This window comes from Dysidea avara, chromosome 4 (assembly GCF_963678975.1).
Source record: "Dysidea avara chromosome 4, odDysAvar1.4, whole genome shotgun sequence".
In the NCBI taxonomy this organism is placed as follows: domain Eukaryota; kingdom Metazoa; phylum Porifera; class Demospongiae; order Dictyoceratida; family Dysideidae; genus Dysidea; species Dysidea avara.
The window spans coordinates 14,219,790-14,241,699 of NC_089275.1; the positions used below are offsets into that span (position 1 = coordinate 14,219,790).

The 21,910-nt window shown below is 37.7% G+C and overlaps 2 protein-coding genes across 3 annotated transcripts; one reads left to right on the forward strand and one right to left on the reverse strand.

Annotated features, from left to right (window-relative positions):
* Positions 1-687: 687 nt before the first annotated feature.
* LOC136253121 (serine/threonine-protein phosphatase 6 regulatory ankyrin repeat subunit B-like) lies at positions 688-15,412 on the reverse strand. Its single transcript, XM_066045738.1, has 7 exons — positions 15,280-15,412; positions 14,501-14,632; positions 12,199-13,240; positions 10,725-10,797; positions 2,660-2,824; positions 2,394-2,535; positions 688-964 (listed from the first exon to the last, which is right to left on the reverse strand). The coding sequence occupies exons 2-7, from the start codon at positions 14,629-14,631 to the stop codon at positions 820-822; spliced, it is 1,698 nt and encodes a 565-aa protein (XP_065901810.1). The 5' UTR covers position 14,632; positions 15,280-15,412; the 3' UTR covers positions 688-819.
* On the forward strand, positions 15,363-21,607 carry LOC136253120 (TNF receptor-associated factor 6-like). 2 transcript variants are annotated; one of them, XM_066045735.1, is made up of 3 exons: positions 15,363-15,397; positions 18,763-18,791; positions 19,588-21,607. In XM_066045735.1, the coding sequence occupies exon 3, from the start codon at positions 19,597-19,599 to the stop codon at positions 21,403-21,405; it is 1,809 nt and encodes a 602-aa protein (XP_065901807.1). In that variant the 5' UTR covers positions 15,363-15,397; positions 18,763-18,791; positions 19,588-19,596; the 3' UTR covers positions 21,406-21,607. The 2 variants fall into 2 exon arrangements, with proteins under 2 accessions (XP_065901807.1, XP_065901808.1); XM_066045736.1 differs by lacking the exon at positions 15,363-15,397 and having other exon boundaries at positions 19,588-19,676; positions 19,748-21,607.
* Positions 21,608-21,910: the final 303 nt, after the last annotated feature.

Sequence of the window (21,910 nt, forward strand, 5' to 3'; positions counted from 1 at the left end):
TATCATGATAGCCTTGTATAGTTTTTGTACGTTGTAGGTGCATATATATCTGATACTGAATCCATTAACAGGTAGCTGTAGTAGATGAAGCTGTTGATGGTTTTACATCAAAGGCTAGTTTTAAATCAGGGTATAAACAAAGTGTCTGTACTGAACAACCAAAGAATTTAAAGTATCTCATCTGCAGAAAAATCATTGCAATAAGCTGATTCAGTGTACAGGTGCATGGCCTGTCAAAATAATTATTCAGAAAAACCATATGTACTGAGAGAATAACAACACCAACAAGAATTCTCCAGCCATTGTGTGTGTGTGCATTTGCTGTAAAAGATTGTGTTATAGGTAAGAAGAATCTCAAAATGCCTTAATACCCGTTTAACTACTATGACTTCAAATATACTCCGGGTAGTGCAAGCGGAATCTTATCTATAAACACATTTTCCAACATTTGTTATATACTTCATTACCAAGGTTCCAACTATAACCACTTATTAATACTAAATGTAATTTATTTCTTAGGTGCAATAGTTATATATTTCTCTAGCTCAGTCACTATATACTTATAGTACTTAGTTTCTGCACGAACATTCTCCAATAGTGCCTATAATAAAATATTCACCTTGCATGCAACACCTCACACACATATGATAAGTCCTATTTAGCATGTCCCAAGTAAGATTTGTCCACTGGAATTTATGTGTCTATCATGTACATATCACATGTTTTTTTTAGTACAATTCACACACGTAAAATACATCATTTAAGTGACAAAGGTTTCAATAGACAATGTATGTAGCTACATATATAATATTAATATAATTAGCTATCAGGCCATGATGGAGGCTGAATGCCATAGTACTTGGCTGCTAAGTTTCTCTTTGGAACCTTGGCCTTGTTTGGAATCTTGGTCTTCTGGTGGCTAACTTGATGACCTTTAGGCATCCGAGGTTTCCCAAGTTTGGCACTGAAATGAAACAATACCAAGCAATTTAAAAGTAAAATTTGAATTCTTAACATTACAAAACTTTTTATATTTTACTACTGTAGATCGGGAAATTTTTCGACAGTAAGAATATTTCGGGATTGCCTCAACTAACGAAAATAAATTACGTGAAACATTTATGCCTATGAATATTTTATACTTGCAAAATATTGTTTTGTGGCTTGTCATAAGAACTAGTGCACTAGTTTGAATGCTGAAGAATTGAGTATGTGGTTGGAGAAAAAAGTCCTACAGGGACTTCTCTGCATGCCAGGCACACCATTGTACTAACTCTGAATAAAGAGATTGAGGCATGCTAGCTCAGCCACAGCTGCAGGGATCTGTTACAATTACATGCTCATCGTTTGACAGGTGCCGGTTTAACATCATTGTACCTAGATGAATGTTATATCTTAAGTGCTGCATTACGTACTTATTCCTGGTGCATGAGACTAAGGCAATAGTAGCGACAACTATGCTAGCTTCTTGTACTGACTGCAGACACAGCATAGAGGTTAGTATCTCTACATCATTACAAGTTTGGGAAAAGGCTGCAATGGACACTGTACTTATATGGCTTCCTCATTGGAATTGTATAGTGAAAATTTTGATAGGCCGTAAATATTATGTCAAACATTTGAACAAAAAGATTTTGAAATATTTTTAGTGGGTCTAGCAGTACTACAAATGAGGAAGATTGTGTGTAATTGCATCCATGAGTTATTAAATGTTTTTGAGGATTCAGCTCAACGTGAACATACTATAGGCTGCCCACAAAAATGTAACATAATAAATATATTTTAAAACTAAATAACCTCGAACAACAACAAAATACCAGATGTACGGTATATACACAGAAACACATCTATTCAAACACTAAGTTACTGGGATATCTCATTAAATATACATACCACTATTAAGTATTTTACAAAGTACTGCTGTGGCTAGATTGTTATTCATAACATAAAAGGAAGCCAAGTGTGCCATCATAGGACAATCATAAACAATTAAACCACTTAAACTCTCCAGCACTGACAAACAATCGTTCAAACACTACACAGTAGTCATAGCTTCACTGATTACATAATTCATGTGACCACAATGTTTCTATACTCTGTTGAAAGAAAGCAAGGGAAGTCAAGCTACACCTATACTATGTAGATATCATTTCATGAAGCTAAAGAAACTAAATCATTAAAAAATATGACAGTCAATTATTATAACAAACACTTAAGATATTACACACACTACACTATATATAAAACTTGTATGATGGGAATATGTATATGAGATCTAATATAAATAACCATGTGTAAACATATGTATCAAAAATAGACACATATGTACGCACGTAAATGAAAGGATTTATTTATATACAAATCTTCCGTACAAATTGACAGATACAGTGTACCTTCCAGAAGATAGAGGAAAATTGAACAAGTCACTTTTAGACTTCTCCATCTGATACTCGAATTTTGTTGGCTTGCTGGCCTCAGCTTGTCTTATCTGCTGCAGTTTCTGTACACAATACTGACACTGGCTCTCCTTATTCACTGGAATGTCAATGAAATTGCACATATGTAACAAGTGACAGTATCCTGATTAAGTGCTGAAATGGAGAAAATATATCAAACATTCAAATAAGCATTTATGCCACATTTAGTATACTGTTCATACCAGCCTTCTGTATGGCATAAGGTTTTCCGTGCTTGCGAGCAACATCTAAAGGGTCCTCTCCAATGTTGTTCATTATTGAAATGTCTGCTCCATGTTCCAGCAGACACTGAAAACAACGTACATGACCATTAGCTGCTGCGAAGTGTGCTGGTGTGAACGAATCATCTGTGGGTAGAGAAATGTAGAATTACATAAAAATCTTGCAACCAATACTAAATCCCCAGCTATGTATATCATACATATGTATGTAACACTTTCACACCTCAGATCAAAGGAGCCGCCTGGGCTACATTTCGTATGTAGCCCAGCTAGCCGGGCTACATTTCGTATGTAGCCCAGCTAGCCGGGCTACATATGAAATGTAGCCAGTCTACAACTGGGCAGTGTTTATATAGACGTTGGTGTTGAAATCGATTGTGGGGATCGATCAAAACTCATGTGATTAGGATGCACGACTTGGATTTCGCTATGAAAACCACTCAGACAGAGAACATTTTGTTATCCTCGCCATCCTACAAGTTGAAAAATGTTGGGCTAAGGTGAAAACTAGTGCTATAGCTTATTCACCAATTGTTTCCGCACGTTTTTGAATACGGACACATCCCCATCACGAAGCTATCACTCTGTATGGAGTAACCACTCTACAAGCAAGCTTATACCTATCTAGGCCTTTAGTGAACTGCGTAGTTTTTCCATAAACGGTTCAATAGCACTGATTAAAACATTAAACTTGTGTGACAGAAATTCTTCGTGATATCTCTAGGATATGCCCATTTCTCATAACCAAACGTAACCAGAATGTACTAGCTGCTGATCCATAATCGAAAATTTTAGGTATGCATATATAATACATCCAGTGGCTGCACTCGTATTGGCTTGGGTGATTGATTGCCCTGTACAGGCTATCAGCCTAATTAAGTGTTACATATTAGCTGTAACACTGGCATTCGGGCTTTGCCTGATATGTATGCCCTCTGCCCTTGGGCCTTCAGCCCTCGGGCAGTCAGGCATACATATCAGGCAAAGCCCTCATGCCCATATTACAACTATTACATGTATACACAAACTTCTGTATATTACAAGACTGCACTAGCTACTGTATGTATATTATCACCAAAAAATATCTTTAGCTCAAACACAGCAGCTAGCTAGTAGCTCCAAGTAACCAGAGAAGCTCTTTGAAGGCAGTGCATGATGTATGAAAATAACAGTAGTTCACAGCACACAAAGAATTATTGGTATGAATTGATTTGCTGTATGCAATAAACGGTGGTTAATGGTAAACATTGCTGGTGCCACATTAGCTACAGGATGTACTGTGACGTATTGTTTACAGTGTCCTCAGGGAGGGATGGTATGAGAACTAATTACAATAGCTATTACAGCCCACAGGCCAATAATGTGAATACCTTCACAAGTATGTACTATAATGAGCATACTTTCAGCTGTTTACATTAATTGCAGATTCGAGCTATTATGTTGTAATTCGATCTGGAGCGATTAATGCTTCAATGTAAACACACGCTGAACCAAGCCATGCAAATTCGAATGGGGCTACCTACCAGAGATGGTCCAGTTCGATTCAATGTGACTCACATCCGCATGTGAACAGTTGCTTCGAGTTAACTCTAATAAACGGTATAAAGATATGGACAGTTGCAGCTAAAATGGCGACTGTAATGATGAAATGAAGCAACAGCAAAGTATTTAGGTGACAATATTGAAAGACAGTCTCAAGAACAATGCAAAGGCTCAAAGCAAACATGTACATGTGCAAATCAATAGTTAACTAACTACATGGAGTTGAGAGTAGTCGCCAACACCGAGGCCAACACTTAAGACTTTATCATGCCTACTAACCTGGCAAAATAGAGAGCACAAATCCTTTTAAACCCTATCAACAACCTTTACTTCGATGCAAATTATGATCGTGGGTTCAAGTTTTTTTACAGATTGGAGCAAGCCTGGCCTTTGTAGTATAAATGGGGCTCAAAAATCAATCTGGATTGTACTGAAGCAATCCCATCCAGAGTGATCTGGAGTATAAACGTGCAGATAGTTAACACTGTCATAAACATTGCACACACAAGGCCAGCTGCATTAACTTGCAAATGCGTAGTTGGTCTAAGAGATCTGCATATGTAGATGATTACATACGTATACACATGGACAAACTGTTAATTTCTATGCAATTCACACTGTAGCACTGTTTAAGACTAAATATAGCTAAACCTTAATGTAGTCTGGAACCTTTAATATCATAGAGAACTGAACAACAACCATGTGATTTCTATCAAAATGACAACTTACACAAAACATTGGTCTACTTACGCATACATGTTTATTGGATGAAAGATTTTTACCCACAGAGCAGATGAAGGAGGAAAGCAATAGCAACAGAGTAACATGTAAAAACCAAGTCACAGAATACTCTAATAGAGCAATCATTGCAGTAATAACTATGGATGTGGAATTGATCGTTTAACCCATAAAGCTGTGTAAATATACATAACTATAAACAAAGTATTATAACTGGCAAAGCATGCTACCTATGGCTACGCAATTTACATGATTCTACTTGTGATGTAAAATAATACCTAGGGTTTTACCCTAGCACTAAAGCATGAGGCCAAAACTCTCCATGTAAACAACTTTATTTGTTAAATAAACATTTCATCCAAACCCTTTATGAAATGCTCCATAACTAGATGATGGATGCATATCAACTTGCATTAAGATCCATTCGATTCACCATTATGGGCTTGCAAAAACAGGGCATGTGGACAAGTTACAGAATGCAAAATATTCTATTCCAGTACTGAGATACGACAGGTTTAGTGTAGTTTGTGCCCACACAAATTTCAAATCAACCCATATAACTCACATGATCAAACCCACAATCGAAGTTGTATACATGGCGAGAAGACTGAATCACAGAAAACCCAATTATTGTTTATCACTTCAAAACAAGTGAGCCTCGGTACTTCCTCAAGTAGTCCAATAGATAGACTTTCAAATCAATGTTAGTTTTAGGATAAAGAAGTTAAGCTACCCCATGTCCACACCAAGGGCATTAAGGGTTAAACCCCACCCATTCGGTTTTTGGTCGCCATGTTTACCTGTATTGTTGTGTAAAGATGCATTCCCTAAAAGCTTGCATGACTTAACTGGCCTTGAGGGTTAACCATTAACTGCAACAGCATGGCATACATAGGCCTTGCCATAATCTGTATGGTACATTTCATAGTAAAACACGCTAGTACTGAAGCACTCGTCAAGAAAGGTCTCATTTCTCAATTCTGGGATAACCGCCAGGCTAGTGTGCACTTATTATGTAATAGTGCAGAGTGATTCCTTTCATAATACGTACATAGGTGAGCTTAATCATTCTGTGAGTATTGCTTGATAACAAAGAAAGTGTGCTATATATACACATCGCTACAGTCAACAGTCGGCTGCTTTATCCTGGATGTGATGTAGATAAGACCAACTCATGTGCAACAGCGAAAATGGGACAAATTACGAAGAAGTCAGCTGCATATAGAATGGATTGGATCGCACTGTAAGTAAAATGTATACATTGGCTCTTTGAAGTATAATGGTATAAAACATCTTGTAAAGAGTTAGTTAGGATTCCATTGTTTGCTCAGTCTGGACTTTGCTGTTCGATAACTTTGTTGCAGTTACTATTACATGTATGTAAGCAAAAACAACTGTAGAGCAGGATTTTTTTTGTAGGGAGCTGAATTACCATAATTGTGAGCTTTTCGAGGCAAATTTTTTTTTTGTGGATTGGCAGCCAACCACTACCCCCCACCCCTCAAAATTTGCAGCATGGTTAAATGTTTGCAGCATGATCAAATGGCAAGTATTATAAATGCATAAAAGATTTTCCCAGCAAGTGTACAGGATGATTAGTATGATGTGGTTTGCCAATTTGGCCAGTGGTCCCTGAGAATTTGGCTGTCAATATGTTAAAATTTAGCATATGGTGGAAGGTACACGTCTTCTGTGACACATGTCAGGGTAATTAATAACATACCATAAACTACAGTGGTTTTCTATTGTGGTATTACGCTCTACCAGCCTGGCATTTGATCTACATGGCCATGTGAAATTGGTTTCCTTGAGACCTTTCAGTAGACATAGATTCCACTGCACTCTCTCAGGAAGTATCTATTTCAGAATACATTGATATACCATGCGCTCGCTCATGCAAAACTAGCTACCATGTATTAGTTACTTTAACCACTATAACAGTAACATCACCCCTATAAGATACAGTTCTCATATCATTACAGTATACATATAGTATTGGTGCCAAGGATGCTAGTGGACTGGACCTGCTCCAATGCAAATATCCAATTATTATTTTAGGAAACACTTGTAATTGTTATCTTCAGCAAACCCACAGAAAACCATGCATTGAGAATAATAATAACAGTATGCTTCTCTTACTGTACTTGCTATCAATGCTATGGAACACTCAATGTGTACACGATAAACAAAGCAATTCTTCCATGGTGACACACAAACAATAACACTATATACACAAACAAGCACACAATTAAAACATTAACTCCCCATAATTCTTGCTACTTTTAAGGAAGGCACAGCTTGTACGCAATTAATAGCTCCAATGAACTTAGTTCGCATACCATACATCCTACCATACGTCACAGCATTTAACCAAACATCATTAATCTACTAAATCACATAAACACACAGGTAGTTAAAATATTAACACCTAGCACACCTCCATAATTCCTGACTACCTTTAAGGAAGGCACACAATCAACAATAGCATTTGTGTAATCAGTTTTCAAATGGTGAATATACATTTTCCAGTACTTAGGCTTGCTATAAAGGTTTGCAGGGAGGCATTTACAAAACCAAGAGTCCATAATAGAAAAATAAAACATAAGAAGCAAAGTGTACGTAAGTGGATAAAATAACGATACCCACAACACCTTCAACTAGAATCTCAGTAAATGTTAGTTTTGTTACAGAATACCTCTTTTTACAATAGTATTTTGTGCCTGTTAAAACATATCTCTGTACCAAAACTTCTTGTTTAGTGGATTTAAACATGTACGGAGAACTCCTCACTCTACATCCACCCAATACATGAAAAAATCCAAGATGATTTGTATATGTAGGCATACAGGTGACTAGAGAACGTCTCCCACAAACCTTTACAGTGGAACCTACATATTTATGTGAATACTTTAAAATAAGGAGGATGCATGGGGGAACATGTCTAAATGCAAGTACAAACACAGCGTTAAATTTGCCTTTGATTGATATCTCTACTGGTATTGATTAGTGTTGATAAGATGAAGTCTTTAATATGAGAACATGACAAAGGTGCTACTGTGAGTTCAAACATATTTAAATAGGGATTGCAAAACAAAAAGGAATCACCGGAGTACATCAGCAGGGATTGTGGTTACACTGTGTAAACCTACAAATCCCTAAGTTGATTCTGCTCATATTGACGGTCTCAGCAAAAACCCACCAAGTTCAAATTTTCTTTTTATTTGCATACCTACAGTGTCCAAGGAATGGATCACCAAAGTTTCAGCTTGTTGTTGCTATAGCTATTGAATACAAGGCATGCAATTCTAGTCAGAATATGTAAGTGCATATGATCTCCAGGAAGACTATGATGGAAGACCAACTATTTGTGTATGACATGCACGTGATCTGATGTGAATGCTTCATGGACACTTGCAACAACTGATGTGCCAGAATCAGTGTCACTGGTGGTGGAAGTACTGTACTGTTTTCTCCACACGTAAGCATGATGCAAGTATCATACAGTACGATAGTAACTGTATAGTAGGGACCACAAAGGAGTAGGCGTGGCCCACCTAAATAATATCACCCAAAAAACAGCCTCAATTTCCTCTGACGACGATGAGGCAGTATTGGTTTGGTAAAACTAAGTTTTCAGATCAACCTGAAACACTTTCAACAAGTTGCTACAGAATTTCAAAAATAATTTATTTTACGGAATTTTCTAGTGAATGACCGACCGATGCCTTCAGACAGGCGTAACTCGATAACGGCTAAGGCTACGGGCTTGATTTTTTCATTGTTTGACATCGCTTCGGCCCGACAGGTGCTTTTTGGCATACCGCAGTACATACAATGCATTCTTCATGGACTCACCAGTGTCCTTCTTTATGTCCCATTCATCTTTGCTGACAGCAAAGTGTCGATTTGGCGATAGCACATGATGGCTTCCCTTCGTAACGGAAATCGTCTGTATTTGCTATGGTATTTGTCATAAGTGGCTATTTTGATATCAGAGGTGCTTTTCAAACAGTTCTTGATTCGTACTGCTGTGTAACGGGTTGAACACAGCCGACAACAAAGCATAATGGATACTTCACTTTTCAGACGATAATTGATATAACCGGGGCATGCGGCACCATTTCTTTTGGTATGCATGGATTGCAGTGGTGCTTTTCGAACAGTTCTTGATTCAAAATGCTGTGTAATGGGTTGAACAAAGCTGACAACGAAGCATAATGGATACTCCACTTTTCAGACGATAATTGGGACGCACGGTGCCATTTCAGATGAGGTAAAATGTGGGTTCACCAGTCATATTAATTATTAACAAAACAAAGTTAACAAACAAGTACAGTGGATCTTCACTAATCCGAACTCCAGTAATCCGAACGCTCGATAATCCGAACAGTACAAATGACTGTTTTATTAGAGTATTTGCAAACAAATGTATGTTCTATTAGAGTAATTGAATTAGGTTTTGTATATAATCAATGGGTTCACTAATCCAAACAAATTCACTAATCTGAACAGACTTTTGTCAACTTGAGAACAGAACTGTTCGAATTAGTGAGGATCCACTGTACACAGAAAAATTCCAAATTTTTCTGTGTACAGTATATACAGGGAAACCACATGTGGGTTGTCGATCAGCAAGTTCTGGTTAAGCATGAGGGTTGTTTATACAATGTGGGAAGACAATATGGCATCCACATTTTTTAAAATAATTGTGACTGGCTGCTGAATGAAACCTGGTCATTTTCACAAAATTGCTACAAAAACGTATTGGGTAAAAATATGTTGTCACAAAAAATTTACACACATTTTAATCATTTTGATACGTGGTGAGATAAAACTCAAATCAATAAAATCTTGAATTCGCCTGTTCATAGAGTGATAAAATCTTTTGATGTTTCTATAATAAAGTGCGTGAAAGTATGGGGGTTATGATGCAGCCGAAACAGAGTTGTCATTTCTTTGTTAAAATGGCCCTTTCCTTTGTACACACGGAGAAATATACCTTGATGGATTTGCCAGTTCATGGGGAACAGATTGAGCCAGGTCCCATATTCATAGCTTGTTTCAGTCATGAGTTATTATCAATTAATTATGCACCTGAAGTTTACATATTTGCTGTACTGTGTGGTGTTTTTGCTCCATGATTATTGTACACGAGTGGGCTATTCAGGATTGAAAAATAGAGCAGTCATGGAAGTAGTCTAACAAAGCAGTCAAGTATCTGATGATAACAAAGCATGTCTAGTGTCAACTACTAGTTGATGAAATACAGCTGTGCTCTAATATAACAACCACTTGTAGTATTCAGATAGAGGTGCACAGATCAGGCATATATATGTATGTATGCACACATACATGAAGTACATTACAGTACACTACAGCTGTACACCATCAAAGCTCGGTACGTACTGTACGGTGCTACTTGTGGTAACAGCAATAGCAAAAAACAAACTCCTCCCCCCCCCCCCCCCCCCCCCCCCCATGTGTGTAGAATATGGTAGCAATACTTTACATACTGCATTGGGGCTGATTGAGCTACCCCACAGGGGTAAAGGGCATGGATCCACAGCTGGGACTATTTTTTCTTTTCCCTTTTTCTTTCCACTTAAGTGTGATGTGAGTATAACAATAAAAAGTGTTACACCTAGTAAGCAGTATAGACATACAGTGTCTATACTACCAAACCACTTAACTGAGAGCATATACGTACGTAGTCAGACGATACACAATATTAACTCAACACACTCACCATCACACATATTAACAGGACAACCAGCTTCCAGTAGCCAATGTAGCGTCTCCAGTGCTCCATTCTGAGCAGTCTACACAAGTGATACACATATGTACATGTACAATACATTTGTACAGTACAACATGCACCACCCAAGGGATCACCAAAAAGTTATGGCTACTGTATACTACATTCACTAAATATATTAAAATCTAACTGGATTTGTGAAAGAGGTCTTCCACACACATCCAATTCCATGAACTTGGGAGATCATAACTTAATGTTCAGTTGAAATTTTCTCCGTCCATTAAGCTATGTTGGTACTCACTACTGACCAAATTTCATAATACCTTTTCTTAAGTTATTAACTGTCAAAGTTGATAAACAGGTGTGAAATACCCTTTTTTTGCAAATCCAGTCACAAATATGTATCATAATAGTACGGTAGAGTACAGTATGTAGGAACCATGGAGTAGGGCTAGGACGAAGCTTCAAATATTTTGTGGGTTCGAAGGTTAAGTAAACTTCAAATTATAAAAAAAGCTTTGTAATGTACTCATAGTCTACAAAAGAATTACAAACACACGTCGTTATCTTAATTGCAGCTGCTTATTCATCTTGCACGATCAATGTTCGTCTCTTTATGATTGATCTTTGTTTGTGTGGCCCACTTTTAAAACATTGTAGTTTAGCTTGCTACCATAGTTGTAGCCTTAAAAAACACCTTATAAAGTGATAGATAACTCATAGAAAATGTCCTTTTAGCCATTAGTTGGTGTTTACCTGTGCATAATTGCAGTATAGCAGACCTGCCCATTTGCAATCAATCAATCGCATCATTCAGAACTGCTGCTGTGCATTTTCCAAATGCTTATAAACTTATTAAATAGGATTAGAAAGATAAAACTTAAGAAGGATGTGCATAAATGCAAGAAAACTTGTTACTTGAAAGTTAACACTGAAGCTGCGAATGTTCAAACATTTTAGTAGAGAATGCTCAGAGGTAAATTTCAATATTTGTCTTAGCCCTATCATGGAGGTTTGCACCACCCAAATTCCAGGTGAGCCTTTGCAACAGGATTGGTTACGCATATCAAGTATACACAGCTCTTTTAAGTCTTTAAGTCCACAGGCACGAATGGTGTAAACTAAAAGAAAAAGTTGAAAGTGATACCATTACTTTGTATGATTAACACCTTCAGACAAGCTCAAACAATAGATTTACAATGGATTAACATCAAAGTCTGTGGGATACCTTTTCAAACTTACACTTCAAAGTTAACCATCGATACAATGATCATGCCATACAAAACTCCTTAGATAGTAAACACTGATTCACTTCAAATCTAATTCCTTGTAAATACCACAAATATGTACTACGTAATATACAGGGAGAAGCAAACATAATCACTCAAAATGGAGACACTTATTAAGTACAGTTTAAACTATACAGTACTAGTGTACATACGATTGTTGTATGGAGTACACATACCTTGTGTAAGAGACCTCGCTGATGATTGTCTGCAGCCACCAGTTTAGCTCCCTTCTTCAGTAAATATTTTAAACATGGCAAATGATTGTTCTTGGCAGCATCATGGACTGGCTGATCTCCTTTATTGTCACCAGATAAAATATCAACTGCATTATCCACCAGTAATTTAAGACAATCAAGGTTACCGCATGCTGCAGCATAATGCGCCGAGTTTCTGCCCTCAAAGTCAAGACCATCTAGTTCCATACCACGTTCCAACAAGAATTGTATAACATCACAATGGTTTCTAGTAGCTGCAAGATGTACGGCAGTTCTTTCATATTTGTCTTCTGTGCAAATGTCTGCTCCCTGATTGCATAACAGGTTGAGGCACAGTATTTCACCATTAAGGGCAGCATAGTGGGTAGGAGTCTGGCCTTTGTTGTCAGCAGCATCCAAGTCAGATACATATGAGAACAATAATTGAATGATTCGTGATTGTCCACTAATGCACGCCACATGGAGTGGGGTTTCACCAGAATTGGAACCAGAATCTGGATCAGCACCTGAACTTACCAGATGCTTTACAATATCAAACCTGCCATAGCTACATGCAAAATGGAGTGGACTCCGACCAGACAAATCCCTGGCAAACACCAGAGAAGGATCTTCCTTAGTCAACCTCTTCACCTTGTGAAGGTCCCCAGCCTGGCAAGCAGCGACCACATCATCTAACAATTTGGAAGGAAAAACTGAAACTGTTGAAGGACCTGCTGGGTGTGGAATAAGGTACTCAGTTTTCTGCACTAAAGAATTAGAGTCACAGGAGGAAGACCCGGAAGAGCTAGTGGTAGCTGAACTACCAGATGATCCACTACTGGTCCCTGACACTGTTGATTCACATCCACTGGCACTTGACAATTTGTCTGGCTTCACATAACTTTGACTGACCGATCGTAACTCATAGACACTCTTGTTCAGACTACTGGGAGTGGTGCTGTCTCTACTGGTCTCGCTGTCTGCTGTAGAAGATAGTGATGCATTTTGAAGGCCAGTCCTCACTCTGTGAAAACAAACGAAGCTACCACACTAGTACCATCACAGGTAGTACATGATATAAACAACAAAATACACAGGGTAAATCAGTCATACAAGAACACACTTAATAAGCTCATCTAATCCTAAATCTAGATTTGCTAGGTGTCTGATTGAATCGCTACAAATAATATTATAAGTGCTACTATAACTATGCGACACACCCACCCACATTGATGTCCTGTATGTAGATATTATGTACAGGTATACATGTACATACACACACACACGCACTTCTGCTTGTCTGAAGACCATCATCTTTGCCCAAACCATCCATGTGGTTGTGGCTGGGTGTACACAGTCACCCAGCCAGGGGACGTTATTTACAAGCCATTGAATTTATGCTAGGAGAGAGAACTCACCAATGTTGGGACAGTTACTCTTTAAAAGTAACTAGTTACATATTACAAGCAACAGAACTATTTAGTTACATATTATCCAAAAAAATAAAGCAACTATAATAATAGTACATTATTATATTACTTATCATGTGACATGATTATGTTGTTGGGCAATATGCAAAGCTTGGTTATAGGTAAGAAGCTGGTAAATAAGCTTCATTCAGTAGGATTTATTACTTCGTTGTGGTTAGGCGTTACTCAGTGGATTACTAATGAGATCAGTAACTTGGTTACTTGTAGTAATAATAATATTACATAATATTAGACTCATTACAGTAACTGTATTACTTAGGTAACCAGTTACATTTGTTAGCAAAGTAACTTGAGTTATATTACCTGTTTTTATAGCGTATTTCGTTATATTACTTAGTTACCACAAAAGTAATATTATTATACAATGTGTTACATAAGTAACACGTTACCCCCAACACTGGAACTCACCTAACCAGGGGATGCTGAGTAGCCTAAAGGCCAGGTGAGAGGAAGGTGGATAGGCCATAAACAATTTCAAGGACCTGAGTCAAAGAATTGGTCCACCTCATGGAAAGCATGGTATATGCATAATGTACAGCACTTTCGGTGGCTTGCAAGGCCAATGCAAGGGAGTCCCAGACCTTCCAGGTGGACACGTAGCATACCAGCTCACACATATACGCATGCATTTGCACAAACTACATGCACACCACATACACAAGTTACACGTGCAACACACAAACACACCACATACAATTAAGCATAAAATTAACAAAGCTACACACAACAGGTATTGGTATACACTAAGCAATGGTACAATATTAACTGCATACAGTATCTCAGATAGCACTGACCCATCAACAATATGGCCAGTGGTCCCATTATTCAGTACATCATCTTCTTCGTCTTCAGAGGTAGTCAAATATGATGACCTCCTGGAGGTAGTAGCTGATGATGAAGACTGCACATCCTCACTATCTGACATGCTGTAATAATATCACCAATAACAATGAAGAGATCCCTCTAATGTTTCTTTTGCAAGCAATTAAATTACATTAAGCACTTGTAGGGGTAAACTTCAGCCAATAGCAAGCTAATTTTCATTTGGCAAAATAAAAATTCAAACTCAATCTATAGCTACATATAAATATGACGCTGGGAGTAATCGGCAGGTTAAACTTTGGTGAATCACCACAGTTTATTCACCAAAGTTTTCCTCTATACAGTATATTTAAACTTTACGTGACAGAATAGCAATAGCCTCTGTTGGTATAAATCCTTAACCCTAATACTTTGACAGGAGGGTGAACGTTTATGAGACAAACAAAAAGTAACCATATACAAAAACACTAACTAGTGTTGCATAGGTAGACTGCCTTTCCAATGGTAGGGGAAAAAGACCTATATAAACCTCCACATCACACAGAGAAATAGACTACTTCCCATGAGTTCTGGAAACCACGAAACGGATAGTGTACTTTTTGAGAGGATCGCTTTGGAGATAAACGGCACACATGTAGCGACTTTGAGGGACAGCATCACCTGGTCAGGCTGCTTTTCAGCTCACCGTGTGCCGTCTGGTTTCACACATTCAAACACCTCGTCTACATTCATTGTTACACACAAACACTACCTTTCCTCGATATTCACCAAGCAGGCCGTTTTGTCTTATTCCAAGTTGTTTTCGCGTTGCCATTGACACCAAAGCGGAGAAATCGCTTGTGGGATAGACTATTCTAAATAACGCATTGGTTGACCATAGATAAGGTAAATGCGGGTATTTCCGGACAGCGCACAATTCCGGACACTTTGGCACCTTTACCAAGCTAGCCCAGGAACGAAACAACGGATTGCCTTGAAATTTCTGGTGTGAATAGCTATTCTTATAGGGATTATAAAAATCGAAAAGTGTGTTCTAGTTGATTCATTCTTGGGTGCTATACATAAAGTGTCCGGAATTGTGCGCTGTCCGGAAATACCCGCATTTACCTTACTTATAATAGGGATTGGCAACGGAGGCGTAAACGGAAATAATCCGCGTTTCGCTTTCCCGTAATACTGTTAAGCTGTAGCTAATCTGCTAAAGCATGAATTTAACTATAGGACACCCTCACATCTCTCTCTGGCTTACCTGTACTGAATATTACTTCAAGGCCGCACTGACTGTTCTATTAGAGTTATTGACTGCTTTATTAGAGTATATCTGAACCTTTGAAGTCGGAATTGATGATTACACTACATCAGCTTAGACCATTCAAGTTCAAATGAGATACTGTAGCGGACTGGGTGTGCCCCTACTTTTACAGCTCCTGGACTTGAGTAGGAGTAAGACCTAGTATGTATACCAGATTGTAAACTGAATTTGAAGTCAGCGAAGCATCATCCTTGGTCTCAACAATGAGGGACATTCGTTCCATGAGGCAGTACTGTCACACAGGATCAAACATAGTACAGTTTATACACCCTATACAACATGATTCATGTGCCACACAACTCAGTTACAAATAACACCTTGCCAGGCTATTATTTACATGTCATTTGAAACTACATGATGTAAACATTGCAAATCCGACTAGGAGGTTGGTTCTTGCTCTACTCTTGCACGGGCCTGTTGCAGCTTGTTTTGTGTTATACTTCTGACTCAATCTAGTCTGCTAGCAGGTCTGTAGGTTCTGCAACTGCTCACTCAGATGTTAACAGCTTACCTAGCATTACAATCAATCAAAAATCAAATTAAGACTACTACATAAGCACACCACAAATAAATCATAATTCAGGGTTCTGCCCAGAAATTCCTGAGTGGTGGACTAAAGTTAACATGAACTGATATATTAGGGTATACTGCATGTGTATCAGTGATGTGTGTAAGAATTGTATATACTGGTCGGATTTAAGAGGGTACTGGTCGCTTTGAACCACTGCCAACCAGTATGGGCAGAACCCTGTGAATCATTACACCAGAGTAATTTCTCCTGCCAGACATTTTATGTGGGCAGCAGGAAAGACTCCTAGTCACTGTTGTTTTCCCAATGCAATAAATTATGTCATATTTTTGCACTAAAAGTGATAAATTTACATATGCGTAATTCAACTCTGTATTGGGGAAGTAAAGAACCTAAACCCACAGTATTTTCAAAGTTCAGCAAAAAAAGAGGCTGTAATCCACATTCAATCATTTGCTGTGCAAAGAATGTGAACTACTGTAAATCAGGAAAAATTCGTCGTCAAAATATTTTCGTCACTGGCTGTGTCGAGGAAAATTAAAATGACGAATTATTTTAAACTATTATACGGACAATTTGCTCATACAAATATTAACATACACCTAGTTATTCAGCCAAAAATTCGTTGATCATGCAAGCGACGAAATATATATAGCGTCGAAATTTTAATAGACGAAAATATGTAGCGTCAATTTTTTCCTGATTTACAGGTATACAATGTGTAGAGTTAGTCCTGTCAACACTCCAGCTGTGGTCATGGAATATGGAGAACAGTGACCAGGTGATTTACTTGCAGTCCACAAACAAAATGTCTGACATGTAAGACTAATACCAAAAGAAATTAGATACATACCTTTGTGCAATATGCAATTTCATTAAATTGTTTACTGAGGTAGTTGGTAAAAGTCATATTATTATGTGCATAATTGTATTCGTGAAGACAATAATTTGTTTGAAACAAGTTCGAAAAACATGTCATTCATTGCACCCCTATGTGTTGGTAATGCAGCACACACACAAAAACACACTTTTGTACTACAAAGTCACACACACGCACGCACGCACGCACGCACGCACGCACGCACGCACGCACGCACGCACACACACACAAAAGCAAAGCTTTTGGTAACAGTATAGCAGCCACGCACACACACATTAAAGCAAAGCTTTCAGCAATAGCATCAACGTAATTCCAAAAACCCAGTTTGAGACCATTGCTAAAGAGCACACACTAGATCATTATCTGTTATATTCTTCCCTCTGGTTCTTAGGTAGTCTTCCAACCTTGAATTTCTTGTAATTTCTCTCCTTTCATCATAGTTCTGATGCCAAGACTATACATGTGAAATTTTCTGTTGCTCATTTTAAACTCTGCCTACACGAAAGTAACAGGAAGGATTTGTAAACTAGATATGGAGTCACATTCTCCAAAGTAACTATTTGTACTGAACCATGGAAATTCTTCAGTCAGTACTTCACGAAGCTCAGTAAAACTACACAAACTTGTACAAATATCGCTCTGAAATGCCCTGTAAATAAGCATCCTCCCTCAAACAACGCCCCTATTGTTAGAAATTTTGATCCATTAACACTTCCAAGGTCAAAATTCGAGCATGGGAAATGTTACCATGGTTTAGGAACGTTGTCACTTCAAAAAACTACACAACGGTAAATAGCGTTGAACTCCACAGTAAGGCCCCTATTTGGTGATTATTAGTTTCTCATCCACCGCCCGCATCCTTCTTAAGCTACTGCATGGTAAGCCATTATTTACTCTGCGCATGCTCAGAAGAACACGTGATACCAAACTGTTATAATTTTTTGTTGATGAACGCTACAATGCGCTATATATCACCAGGAGAACTGTTGTTTTCCTTAGCAAATTGCTGCGGTGCCAGCTGCAATCGTGCTCTATCGACTTCATCAAAGCAGGCTTTCAGCTGACTGTCGAAAAACAGTTGGCGATCACGAAAAGTAGTGAAGGAAATGTTTGTAGTAAGAAAGAAAGACAATTTGGACAAGGTCTGTACATCAGTGTGTTAAGTTATATTATAAAATAATGGCATAATGGTAATACCCTCCCGCCCGCATCATAATGATTAGAAAGGCTGGATGAGAAACTAATAATCACCAAATAGGGGCCTAAACAACAAAATGACAGCGCGCTAAAACACACAAATAAGAAACTTACCCATCCAATGTACTTCATATAGCCATAGCATCAGCTTTAACGCACGAAGAATACGTGCACTACACGCCTGCTCGAGTGCCAGTCACTCAAAGGCTCCACCATTTTCTACTTCACCAGCGAAACAGCGAAACGCACATTGATTTACGAAAATAATAATTTTATAGTGCGTTTCCAATCCCTATTATAAGTCTAGTATCTAAGAGTTGACAGACCTAAGTTCACGTAGGAAAGGTAGTTAGCATATTCTACGTATAGTATATCTAGCTATGGCCATAGATTATATATTCTATCTAGCTATGGCTATACTGATAGTGGTTTTTTTTTTTTTTTACTGATAGTCTAAGATTAGGCCAATGAAACTTGATTACCAGTTTCTCGCTCAGATTTTTGAAAATTTGATGCGGGCGGGCGGGCGGTTTTTTAAATTTTTTTTTAAATTTATTTTTTATTGATTAGCAAAACCCATTGGGTAAATCGCTAATGTACAAAAACAAAATTTTAGTGTCTATGCATTTTGCAAACGGTTTTTGAAAATAAGTAAGTCTATATTGTCAAGATCTTCCATATCCAGTCTGGTATTGATCTTGGTAAGAAAGAGTTACTATATCGATTTGTTCTGGCATACAACTGTAATAGCTTCAAGGGATGGTTATTATTCATTATTTTCCAAAAGGCACAACACACATCCCAAACATGAAGATTTCTGCCAAAAGTGAGTCTACATTGATTACTCCTGCATTAAATAGCTAAAATACGTTACTAATCCATATAACAAGTGATTTTTCCATTAGAGTATAGCTCATTGCTCCATTAGAGTAAAAGTGACTGCTCTATTAGAGTATTTCAATCTGAAATACCAATAATGAAATTCCATGCGGGTGTATCAAAAGCATGCGGGCGATGACGCGAAACTGCTAATCAAATTTCATTGGCCTAATATTTCATAAATAATAGAGGGCGTACCCTCTATTATCTCTGATTGTTTGTTACTCGTTATGGGTATTAATTCATGTAATTATGTTCACAGGCCACGGAAATGGCATTGAGCAAACAAGTTAAAGACCGACTCACCTTTGTGCAAACCGTCGAGGAGAAGTACAACTGCCCGATTTGCTTGTACGTTTTATCTACGCCATATCAAACTGAGTGTTGCGGTAACCATTTGTGTAATCCTTGTGCTTCTTCAGTGAAAAAAACAACCAGAAAATGTCCGATATGCCAAGTTACACCTCTAAATGGAATGGTAGACAAAAACTTCATGAGACAGTTGTATGGACTAAAAGTTCTCTGTATATATGAAGACAAGGGGTGTGTATGGATAGGAGATTATGGAAAGATTGAGAACCATTTACAATTAGGGAAAGAGAAAGGTGAATGTGAATTCGTAATGGTAAAATGTCCACTGTCTATACAATGTAAAGAAAGTATTGCAAGAAAAGTCTTAACTGATCATGTCACTAATGTTTGCAAGTATCGCCAATTTTCATGCAAGTTCTGTGGTTTTCTGTCAACTTATGAGGTCGTCACCACCCTGCATAAAGATGAATGTGAGTATTATCCAATACCTTGTCCAAATTACTGTTCAAAAGACACCTATCCTCGTTGTCAGGTTAAATATCATATTGCTAATTGCCCTGAGCAAGAAGTAGCTTGTACATTTAGTGAAATAGGATGTAAAGAAAAAATGAAGCGTCAAATGTTACAAAAACATTTGGGGGACAACACTATATTGCATCAAACAATGATGTGTCGTACTATTACAGAACAAATGAACAAACTTGAATCACAAAATACTACAATACGGGATTTAGAAAAAGATAAAAAAGAACTTGAAAGCAAAGTCCATGATCTTACACGGGAGGTAGTTACCTTAAAACAGCAATCATGTGAAGATCAGTGGGTTAATGGTTTAAGGTCTGTGACCAAAAAGATAATGGGAAACAACTGGCCTTTATATTTGTCTAAAATGGTTGAAATCACTGCTATAGAACCAATTGTACCAGTTGTCTTCAAAGTTCCATTAACTATTACCAAAAGAGAATGCATTGGAAGGTGTTATGGTTACCAAGTACACAATCATTATGATGCTCCAATAATATATCAGTCTTCACCTTTTTATAGCCACCACAATGGTTATAAGTTGTGCTTGTCAGTTGAACTTGTATGTCGTTGCCTTTGCTGCACAGCACAACATGCACAACAACCATATTCATATGAAGGTCATGATCCTTACCAATACGAACGTCCTGAAGATGTAAAAGGTGTATTCGGCACAGCTTGCTATTCTCAATCAGCATGTATTCCTCAACCACATGAAAATCTTAGCCTCTTGATTCATCTGAGTACAGTTAAGAGCGAGTATGACAGACAACTAAAATGGCCGTTTCAGAAACGCATTGCTGTTAATCTACTAAATGATGAAAGTGATAGTGACCACAATTCAATCACAAAAGAATATATAGGAACAACAACAGGCTCAACATTACAAATAGTGCCAACTGAATTAAAATCTAGACAACAGCACACAACAGCATACCGCGACAGAATAAAGTGGAAAGCAAAACAGCCAATCAAAAAGCCAAGCAGCAAACAAATGCAGCCACCAATGTCTCAGCAAGATGGACATCCATTAAACTGGTGTGACGATACTCCATTTAGCATAATAGATCGTCAAGGTCCACCTCAGCAGCTTAAACCACTTCAAGACAAATACAATTCTGAAAACAGCATACTTTTTTCATTTGATGCTAATGAATATGTATCTCGAGCATGTGGCAAAAACACAGACAATATTAAGGAACATTATAGATGTGAATGTTACTTTTATTTAGAAGTTACATTGTGAACTATTAGGTGAAATGTAAACTATAAGGTCCAATAGCATTCCTTAGAAACTGAAGTATAAAACACCATTTATACTATAGTTAACTTGTGGCTATTATAATCTGCACACACAAATTCAATTCTGTGTGAATACTGTATAGTGGGTTTTCCATCATAATTTATCATGAGTCTTTAAAGCATGGCACATTTCTGCAAACATACTGTAGAAATTGAAACGCATTTAAGAATTTCATGTTGGATTGATGCATACAGTGTGGTAGTGTGCGTACGTGCGTGCATGTACCTACATGTACATCCACGTGAACAAACCCATTAAATGATAACAGCCAACATGCAAGTTTAGTATTGATTTAGTATGGAAATTAATTTTAGTTTTGTTGTAGTCACAACAGTTTTTAGTTTTGGTTAACTTGAACAATTTTAATTTGATTAGTTTACTACAGTGGAACCTCTTATTACAACATTTTGCAACCAAGAATTTTTGGCCACTTTTTGCTGTAACTGAA